The sequence below is a fragment of the Urtica dioica genome, chromosome 11 (assembly GCF_054948205.1).
Source record: "Urtica dioica subsp. dioica isolate 48M chromosome 11, U.dioica_male_clone48M_v1_H2, whole genome shotgun sequence".
NCBI lineage: Eukaryota > Viridiplantae > Streptophyta > Magnoliopsida > Rosales > Urticaceae > Urtica > Urtica dioica.
The window spans coordinates 11,210,902-11,222,180 of record NC_142766.1 but is presented as its reverse complement, the minus strand read 5'-3'; the positions used below and the strand labels follow the sequence as shown (position 1 = coordinate 11,222,180).

Sequence of the window (11,279 nt, the reverse complement as noted above, 5' to 3'; positions counted from 1 at the left end):
GAGATCGTGTGTTGCATTGTCGTGCTATTGATCTTTGGGAGAATATATGTAAAGCATAGAGAATGAGTCTCTAGATCCGAGGGGAGCTTGGATCCATATCCATTGGAGATAACCAAATGAGAGAGGTGTTTGGGAATTCCTATAACCTTGATTGATTGATTATAATGGATTGCTTTCACCTGAACGTATCCGTCCCCCTGAATAGGTTGTTTATACTGAACATGGTTACCAATTATCTCGTGTTCTTTATTGCTTTCAGTTTGATTGTTTGCTTGTATATCACCTTGATTAATTTGCTTATTAAAACAATTCGTTGTTCAATAATTTGGTCAATCTAAATCTTGAACAACTATCTTAACCACGTTAAGAGATTTCACAACGTTTCAAGTCACCTGGTCCATGAAATTTTTCGCAGTTATAAAGCTTTCTTGCAGTATAGAAAGATGAGATGAAGTAGAACGCAACTTATTTAGATTGTTTATTACTTCGGAAATTCCCTTGAGAAAAAAAACAACCATGCAAACCACTCAAAATGGTGCAATAATGAATTAGAAATATTGATGAGTTATAAAAGAACATTAATAAAATACAAGGAAAGGTAATGAATTGGTAATTAGTTGATGGCTTTGCAGGTTGCACGAATCTGACCGTTGGAGCCGGTGAGCACTCCGATGGCTTGCATCTTCCTCATGGCCCTCCCAAAGTTGATACCAAAGATGTAGTCTGGGCCGTTGACTATGGCTTGCACTGTGCGCTTTGTCTGAGGGTGGGTCGCCATCTCCTGGTCGACTTTGAAAATACCGTTTTTGAGACGCAAGACTTGAGTGTAGAGTGATTTGTCGACGGTGTTGGGAGTGCCCTGGTCAAGGTTGATTTCGTTGGTGGGGTTGTCGCAGTAGGCTGAGAGACGGTTTCGCAGATCCGGGTTCATCTGGGGCGTGGCAGTGGCATTGGAGAGGCGGTCTTGGATGAAGCGACAGTGAGTTATGCCCACGCTGTGGCCACCTCCGAGGAGATAGACAAGGTCGGCCGCGTTGAGGTTCTTTTTGGCAAACATTTTGAGGGAGTCGGAGACGGACACGGACGGAGGAGGCAAATCCCTGGTGTTGTTTGCCACAGAGGACATGCCGTCTCTTCGCCCCGTTTGCACGTTGTACCAAAATTCTTGTTTCTACATATACACCACCACAATTAATTAATTGTTCGTATAGACTGATTAGATGACTATTTGGTGCCTCAAATTAAAAACATCATCACCGTTCAAAAAACTTTTGGATATAGTTAGTTAAATCAATTCTTGCTATTTTTCTTAATAAAATTCACTACTATATAAACATTTAACCACTAATTTGAAACAATGTAATCAAATGATGTATCTGAATCTTTTCCTATAGGATTTCATGAATTTGTAATGTACCCGACGAGCACCAAAGAAGACGGTGTCTCTGGTGGCCATGGCAATGATGTCAGCGCATGAGACGACCCCGGGGCAAATGCCCTCCAACACCTCCTTTATCTCGTCTATCAGATCGAAACCCCTCACACTTAGATTCGGTGGTGCAGTCTTCTCACTGTTCTCTACCTCCAGCAATATTGAGGCATCGCAACCCTAATTCAGTATGAATTATTTAGTAGTCTCACAGATAAACATTATAGACATATGATCATAATAAGATATTTATTGATTAATTGGTTCTCACGTTGACAAAGCAGTCATGGAACTGCATGCGGATGAGCGCCGGCACGATGGTTGGGTCGGAGTTGTATCTCCTCCTTACGATGCCCGATACAACTGCCTCCACATCAATAATGCGTTTTCGGCTAAAGAAACCGAAGAAACCATGGACGCGCCGCACACATTTTCCATCGTAAAACCCTTCTCGTATCTTTGGCGAACCCGCTGACACCTCAGGAAGGCTGGTCATTGCCACGCCAATCATCAGAATCACCAACACTACACCACCGTATCTCACCATTTTTTTAATATGCTATATTAGTATTACTATTAGATTTCGTTGTAGGTGTACTCAACTCTCCCCCTTCCTCCACCATTTATACTACTACTCTTTCTATACTATGTTTTTTCAACTACAGATCCAACATATTGCTTTGCACGACCATTATCTATGGTTGTTTAGTTGTGAACACATCGTGCCCCAACTAGCATTATATTTAAAACAAGTGGATGGAATGATATTCTAAAATGCGTAACTCTACTCACCCAATGCTTCCAACGTATAATGATATGACTTCCTGCATAAAATAAAAAGCGTTGTTAAAGTGATTACCAGGTTATTTATACATAATATTAAATTATAATGGCTTAATATCTGATTTATGTATATTTAAATTTATTTGGTATATTACCATGAGCATCCATTGATCATTATCCTTTATGATCATCCACTGATTTATGTACATTTGACCACGCATTGCTGAAAACATCTGCGCGTTCGACACGTGACCAAACTTCTAATTATATTATACTCGGAAGACGCGAAAATACTGTAGACTCTACAGTATTTTCTCACCCAATAAAAAACGACCACGTATTGGTTATCAGTTCATGAATATCATGTTATTAACCAAAGGCGGTGCTGCTTGATAAGAGACTTTGTCACTTGCCAGTTGGTATTCATTTCAAATGTGGACCCACTTTTATGCTATATATATATATATATATATGCACAACTATCTGATATACATGGCAATATGTATCAGGGAATTAATAAACATATAATGCTATATGTACCTATTATACTAAAAGTTTTGTTAATTTATTACTCAGTAGACATTAATATTTAGACACCGATTTTTTATACATCGATTTCAATGAATCTGCAGTAAAAATTCCTCCAATGAACAAAAGCCTCAATAAATCGCCTCAGAATAATAAACTGTTATGCATTAAGAAAAGTGTTTGTTCTATTTTTAATATTTTAAGATATAATTATATTTAACATTGATATTAAAGCACACTAAAACACATAAAAATCTGGGACTACGGTATTCATTTCAAATGTGGACCCACTTTTATGCTATATATATATGCACAACTATCTGATATACATGGCAATATGTATCAGGGAATTAATAAACATATAATGCTATATGTACCTATTATACTAAAAGTTTTGTTAATTTATTACTCAGTAGACATTAATATTTAGACACCGATTTTTTATACATCGATTTCAATGAATCTACAGTAAAAATTCCTCCAATGAACAAAAGCCTCAATAAATCGCCTCAGAATAATAAAGTGTTATGCATTAAGAAAAGTGTTTGTTCTATTCTTAATATTTTAAGATATAATTATATTTAACATTGATATTAAAGCACACTAAAACACATAAAAACCTGGGACTACGGTATTCATTTCAAATGTGGACCCACTTTTATGCTATATATATATATATATATATATGCACAACTATCTGATATACATGGCAATATGTATCAGGGAATTAATAAACATATAATGCAATACGTATTCATTTCTTAGTCACTAAGAAAATAGAAAGTTATCTTACATCTGTAGCTATTTGATACTAGGGTATTAGGTATAGCAATGGGTATCTGTTGCTTTAAGAAATGTCCACGTAATGATTCCATGTCTTGCATATTTACCATGTCATTACACGAAGATACATACTTTTACACTAATAATACTAGAATTCAAGTTACGTCATGGGTAAAACTCTATATTCTCCCTCAGTATTTTAGGCCGCCTCAATGTCTATAAAATATAAATACATCTTTTCTCATGCCTACTAAAGCCAACAAAAAAACTTTCATTGTCATACTACAAGCTCATCACTAACCAACTCAAAACAACCTACGCTCTCCTCTGCAAATATCCAACCTTTAAATACTATACTGCAGTACTTTGTTTGTCATCACTATATAACAGTATATCAGTTAGATATAACTCTCCTTTTCACCTTTGTGTATTTAATACTTTTGTTCTACACCACCTTCGACTGCATCATTGTCTATATGCCATTACATATAATTCCTCTTTTCCTTTGAAAAAAAAAAAAAAAAAAATTGCTCAGCCTTCAACTGCATCACCGTATATAATAAAAAAAAAACAAAAAAAAACTACCCTATATAACTCTTCTCTTCTTATTAACAAAAAAAAAAAAAAAACCACCCTCCTTCCTCTTTTGCAAGTACATACAGCGGAAGCAAATCAATCACAAAAAAAAAAAAAAAAAAAAAAACAACCCTAACTATTCTCTTAATATTAAGAAAGAAAAAAACTTCTCCCTCTTTTGCAAATACATACAACGGAAGCAAATCAATCATCTTTAGCTTAAGGTTAATTTCTTACTTATTATGATTTTAGTATCTTCATTGATGTGTTTTTTTTTTCAATGTTATGGCCGCCGAAATTTTTTCGTGTGATTGTTGTCAACTTAAAACTAACTCATGGGTCTATCACTTTCATTAATTGATGCAATTATGTATTATTATATATTTATACTGATATAAACACGTGTGTATATATATATATATATATATATATATATATATATATATATATATGCAGAGACATCATGGGAAAAACAGTTGTCCATTTTCTATGATAAAGCATTAACTTCTCAATAATCAATATGTTTGACTACCGTTGTTCTACTCATGAGTTTAGTAAAGTACTATACTAATATCAGCTCATATGTTTTCCAGTTCGTCTGTTTGCGCTACTATATATACCAACGGGAAAGCCGTTCATCATCGAATATACATGTAAGTGATCTCCAATAATTATATTAACGTTTTATTTTTTTGCACATAAATATATATATATATATATATAATTAGTCAAGTACTGTACTAATACAGCTCATATATTTTCCAGTTCTGAGTTGCGCTACTATATATACCACAACAGGAAAGCCGTTCATCGTAGCCCATACACGTAAGTGATCTCTAATATTTAGAATTAACTAACTACATTGAGATATATGTTCGGTTCACTTTAAACAATAACGTCTACTTAAATACCTTTGTTCTACTCATGAAGTTTAGTAAAGTACTGTACTAATATCAGCTCATATGTTTTCCAGTTCGTTTGTTTGTGCTACTATATACCAACGGGAAAGCCGTTCATCATCGAATATACATGTAAGTGATCTCCAATAATTATATTAACGTTTTTTTTTTTGCATATATATATATATATATATATATATATATATAATTAGTCAAGTACTGTACTAATACAGCTCATATATTTTCCAGTTCTGAGTTGCGCTACTATATATACCACAACAGGAAAGCCGTTCATCGTAGCCCATACACGTAAGTGATCTCTAATATTTAGAATTAACTAACTACATTGAGATATATGTTCGGTTCACTTTAAACAATAACGTCTACTTAAAAGACTACAATATTTTGGCAACTTAGAAGAGAACATAAGATAAGGACTGAATAATTCATCACACAAAAAAATTATATTATACATGCGTGTTAAATATAAAATAAACTGATCACTTCATAAAATCTTATATAAATATCAGTATACGAATTTGACGACTTTTGTTTATTGTCAAATTTCGTCGTCGGTAGCTAACAAGTCACTATTTTTTACTAATAATAAAATAAACTGTCACTTCATAAACTTTTATATAAATATTAGTTACATATTTAGCGAATTTTGTTTACTGTTAAATTTTATCATAGCTAGCTAACAGCTTACTGTTTCTTACTATTATTATTACTAACCATAGGCAGTTGAAGTCAATAAATAAATATAAATCATCAGTCAACTAAAATATTTATGCAGATAACTGCTCAGTTTCTATATTACGTAATTTATAGGTTTTTATTTCTTTAAATAACTTTTCTACTTAAATTAAATGTGTAATGTAGGTGTCCATGAGTAAAAAACGACCAACTCTAGCATCAATTGATCAAACTACGAGAAAGAATAAAAAGCAAAAAACCACCAACACCACGAAATGTCAAACATCTGACCAATTAAAATTGGACGACACAAATCGAACTTCTTATATGGAAACATCTACTTTATCCCGGTATACTGTAAATAGAAGATTCATGATTTCTAATATGCAAATAATGGCCTCAGATACAACATTTGTCTCAAACACCCCATACTTGGATTTTGGAGATTGTACACATAGTTGTGAATATTGTGGCGCGTTATTCTGGTTTCACGAGAAATCTAAAGGAAGCACCCCTTTCAAATTTAATTTGTGTTGCCAAAAGGGTAAAATAAGACTGCCTTTATTAAAAGAAACGCCTCAAATACTAGATACTTTGCTCAACTATTCTGCAGGGCCTGAGAGTATCTATTACAAACAAAATATCCGTACTCTAAATTCTATGTTAGCTTTCACATCTTTCGGAGCAAACATTGATCATACATTAAATAATTCTCCCGGTCCTCGTATTTTCAAAATAAGTGGTCAGATATATCATTTGTTGAGATCTTTATTACCTATAAATAATAATCCTCCAAGGTTTGCCCAAATTTATATATACGATACAGAAAATGAAATTAAAAATAGAATGTCAACTTTTTCCTTTAAAAAATCATCAATACGTATCACAGAAAGAATTCTTGAAACATTGATTACCATGTTGGACAACACAAATATTTTAGTAAAGCTTTTTAGAATGGTAAGAGACAGATATAAGGAAACAAACACACCATGCGTGAGGCTTAAACTTTTAGGATATCGAAATTCAAGTACAGATCAATATGATCTACCCACATCAAATGATATTGGTGGATTAATAGTAGGAGATATTGGAGAATATGAAAATGGAAAAGACATTATAGTCGAGACCCAAACAAATAACTTACAGAGGATTACAAAATTACATCCATCATACATGTCTTTACAGTATCCTTTATTATTTCCATATGGAGAAGACGGATATAGAACAGATTTAAAATGGAGTACCAATCATATGAGCACAGGACCTTCAAGAAAAAGAATACCGATGAGAGCCTTTTATTGTTATCAATTACAACAACGTGATTACGTAAGAAATACTTTACATAGAAGTGGAAGATTATTTCAACAATATTTAGTAGATGCCTACGCTTCTGTTGAAGAAGATAGATTAGACTACATTCGAAAAAATCAACAAAATTTAAGATCTGAAATTTATCAAGGCATCCAAGATGCTATAACTAGAGGAGATCGAGATGCAAATTCAATAGGAAAAAGAATTATTTTGCCATCAAATCATACTGGAAGCCCTAGATATATGATATCAAGATGCAATGGCAATTTGTAGAGAATATGGAAATCCAGATTTATTTATAACATTCACATGTAATCCCAAATGGCCAGAGATTAGTAGAGTCATTTCTTTAATCCCCGGTCAAAATCCTGAAGATAGGCCCGATATAGTGGCTAGAGTTTTCAAAATGAAGTTAAATGAAATACTATCAACCATCAAAGAAGGAACTATTTTTGGAACAGTAATTGCTTATTTATATGTTGTTGAGTTTCAAAAAAGAGGATTACCACATTGCCATTTTTTATTTTGGTTACATCCTGACGATAAAAACCGCGAACCATCAGAAATAGACAACATTATATCAGCTGAACTACCTGATCCCCAAAAAGATCCATTAGGATATAAAACAGTTGCCGAATTTATGATGCACGGCCCGTGTGGACATGGAAAACCAAACGCTCAGTGTATGAGAAATTCGACATGTTCAAAAAGATTTCCTAAACAAACTCAAAACGAAACAACAATTGATGAAAATGGGATCGTTAACTATAAACGCAGAAATAATAACATCTATGTAAAAAAAGAAGATATTAATTTAGACAATAGATACGTTGTACCATATAACAAGATATTGTGTCAAAAATTTGCCGCACATATAAACACTGAAATTTGCTCGCAGTCTATGTTGATTAAATATTTGTTTAAGTATTTAACCAAAGGACCTGATAGAATCAGAGCAACTCTCGAAGAAAATATATGTTCGGAAAATACTTCGCATACAAATAATCAAGAGATAGATGAAATAAAAAATTATATTAATTGTCGCTATATAACACCATATGAAGCTATTTGGAGACTACGAATATTCAATTCATCACAGACAACCTTCCATTCAACGTTTATCAATCCATCTACCACATATGCAAAATATCACATACCGTTCCAATCAACGTGTTGATAAAATTTTGGGACAACCAGGAATTCAAAAAACTACTCTAACTGAATGGATGGAAATAAATAAAACAAATATTGATGCTAAACAACTAACTTATACATAATTCCCCAAAAAATGGGTGTGGAATAACAGAGATAAAATTTGGAGTCCTAGACATTACGGTCATACAATTGGAAGAACTTATTATGTTTATCCAAATTCTGGAGAATTATATTATTTACGACTACTATTAAATCATCAGAAAGGCGTTACTAGCTTTGAATATCTAAAAATCATTAATAATATAAAATATCCAACCTATCAATTAGCATGTATTGCATTAGGATTGTTAGGAGACGATAAAGAATGGAGTGAATCTATTTTAGAATCTTCAGTTACCTCAACATCAACCCAACTACGACAACTATTTATTATCCTTCTTTTATTTTGTAATATAAATGATCCACTCAAACTATTTACCGACCATTGGAAGCTCATGAGTGATGATGTTATACATAGAATTCGAAAATTATTCAATAATCCAAATTTCCAAATACCCGAACATGAATTACAAAACTATGTCCTATATGAATTAGAAAAAATGCTAAATCAAAATTCATCCACTTTGACAACTTTCAATCTACCTTTGCCAACAGGTTCTTTATTTGATGATTTAAATAACAAGTTACTAAGAGATTAATTAAATTATGATGTTGACAAATTAAAAGAACAGAATTCAAATTTAGTCCCCACTCTAAATAATCAACAACGAGATATATACATACGAATTCTTGAATCTGTACAAAAACAAAACCATGAGTTATTTTTTATTTACGGACAAGGAGGAACATGAAAAACTTACTTATGGAACACAATAATTAGCAAAATAAGATCAAATAATGAAATTGTTTTAGCTGTAGCATCATCTGGAATAGCATCTTTATTACTTCCCAAAGGAAGAACAGCACATTCAAGATTTAAAATACCATTATCTATAGATAAATTCTCTACATGTCATATAAAAAAACAAACACACTTGGCAAAATTAATTGAAAAGACGTGTCTCATTTTATGGGATGAAGCGCCAATGAATCACAAATATTGTTTTGAAGCTTTAGATAAATCATTACAAGATATAAAAAATACTTATGACAGACCATTTGGGGGAATGACTGTCGTATTAGGCGGAGATTTTCGTCAAATCTTACCAGTTATTACAAATGAATCAAAAGAACAAATAATTGATTCAACTATAACTAGCTCTTATCTGTGGCCATATTTTGAAATTTTACATTTAACAGAAAACATGAGACTAACACAACATAACATATCAGTATAAAAAAAAAAAATCATGGAATTTTCAAACTGGATATCAAATGTCGGTGACGGTACTGCAGACGGAATTAAAGATGTTGAAAATGAAGACGCCACATGGATTAAAATACCAGAAAATTTTATATTACATTATGATTCTAACCCAATTGACGTAATAACACATACAATATATAATGATCTGACCAATAATTTTGATAATATTGAATACCTCAAAGAACGAATAATTGTCGCTCCAAGAAATAAAACCGTAGATGAAATAAATAACTATATTTTATCTCTATTACCAACTACTTCAAAAATTTATTATAGTTATGATACAATTATGCCTACATCAGGAAACACAGACGACCTCAATCTCTTATACCCGGAAGAATTTTTAAACACTTTAACATTCAACGGATTACCACCACATGAATTAAATCTTAAACTAGGAACACCAATTATGTTATTACGAAATTTGAACCAACCTTTAGGATTATGTAACGGAACTCGATTAATAGTTACACAATTAACAAATAGAATAATTGAAGGTCAAATTATAAATTCACAAGATACAAACAATAAAGTATATATACCGAGAATAGAAATGACTGTACATGAATCAAAATGGCCCTTTACATTAAAAAGAAGGCAATTTCCAGTTAAAATTTGTTATGCTATGACAATAAATAAAAGTCAAGGACAATCTATTAACAAAATTGGTATATATATTGATCATGAAATTTTTACCCACGGTCAATTGTATGTTGCTTTATCTAGAGTGAAATCACCAGATGGATTATTCATGTTAATTCATGATTCTACTAATAAATATCCAAATCATATAAAAAATATTGTTTACAAAGAAGTTCTACAAAGTGTAAATTCCAAAAAAAATCCTAATAATTCTGTTTAAATTGCTTACCATTTGACTTAGTGACCAAATTATATATTATCAACTGACTGTATTCATTTTATGTACAGAATTATAATGGCAACGTCAATCAAATCTCTTAGACCAAATCAACAATATGACACGATCACAGTTAGATTTTCTAGAGGTTGGGCCAATAAAGATTTCTTGACCAGCAGACTTATAAGTTATGACTACGTTTTAGTTGATGAAGAGGTATATATTCTCTTTGGATTATTTTGTTTTACAAATTTACTATATTTATAACTTCACAACTCATTTTTCATGTTACACTAACATTTCTCACTTCATTTTATAATAGCATGAAACAATACTTGCCACCATCAAAGCTCGAGATGTACACAATGTACAACCACGAATTCAAATTGGTCATGTGTACAGAATAAGGAATTTTTTTGTCGATCAGAGTAGACCAAGGTATAGAGTTGTTCCTCACGTGGCAATGGTACAACTAACACGGGCAACGACACTCACAGTTATGGATGAAGAAACTCCTATGATTCCACGGCATAAATTTTATTTTGTCGACTACGACCAACTCATACCGAGAGTCGGCAATAACAACCTTCTAACAGGTAAAACTCGATCATAGTGGCACATACTTTCCAAAGATTTATCCTACAACCAACAATTTAACATTTTTTTTAAATCTAACTATTTCAATATAGATGTCATAGGAGTACTAGCAGGTACTCAATCGATACAACAATCGACCTCTGAAAATAGAGTCACTACCAGAAAAACTGTCAACATAAAAAATATTAGGTAATTCTTCCGTTTCATTTTGAAAAATTTCATTTCCTTTTATTATCAATACAAATATTAATAAACAACACCTTATTTTTCTACACCTAACCATTTTACAGAGGTGAA

The 11,279-nt window shown here is 32.2% G+C and overlaps 3 protein-coding genes across 3 annotated transcripts; 2 read left to right on the top strand and 1 right to left on the bottom strand.

The window, feature by feature from the left end:
- Window positions 1-464: 464 nt before the first annotated feature.
- On the bottom strand, window positions 465-2,032 carry LOC149381198 (peroxidase 44-like). Its single transcript, XM_089601691.1, has 3 exons — window positions 1,701-2,032; window positions 1,418-1,609; window positions 465-1,171 (listed from the first exon to the last, which is right to left on the bottom strand). Exons 1-3 carry the CDS (start codon window positions 1,974-1,976, stop codon window positions 614-616), a joined length of 1,026 nt encoding a protein of 341 aa, XP_089457817.1. The 5' UTR covers window positions 1,977-2,032; the 3' UTR covers window positions 465-613.
- A 4,055-nt stretch (window positions 2,033-6,087) lies between these two features.
- LOC149381197 (uncharacterized) lies at window positions 6,088-7,016 on the top strand. The gene is made up of 2 exons (XM_089601315.1): window positions 6,088-6,878; window positions 6,956-7,016. The coding sequence occupies exons 1-2, from the start codon at window positions 6,088-6,090 to the stop codon at window positions 7,014-7,016; spliced, it is 852 nt and encodes a 283-aa protein (XP_089457441.1).
- Window positions 7,017-9,815: 2,799 nt separating this feature from the next.
- Window positions 9,816-10,489, top strand: LOC149381196 (uncharacterized). The gene is made up of 2 exons (XM_089601314.1): window positions 9,816-10,352; window positions 10,457-10,489. The coding sequence occupies exons 1-2, from the start codon at window positions 9,816-9,818 to the stop codon at window positions 10,487-10,489; spliced, it is 570 nt and encodes a 189-aa protein (XP_089457440.1).
- Window positions 10,490-11,279: the final 790 nt, after the last annotated feature.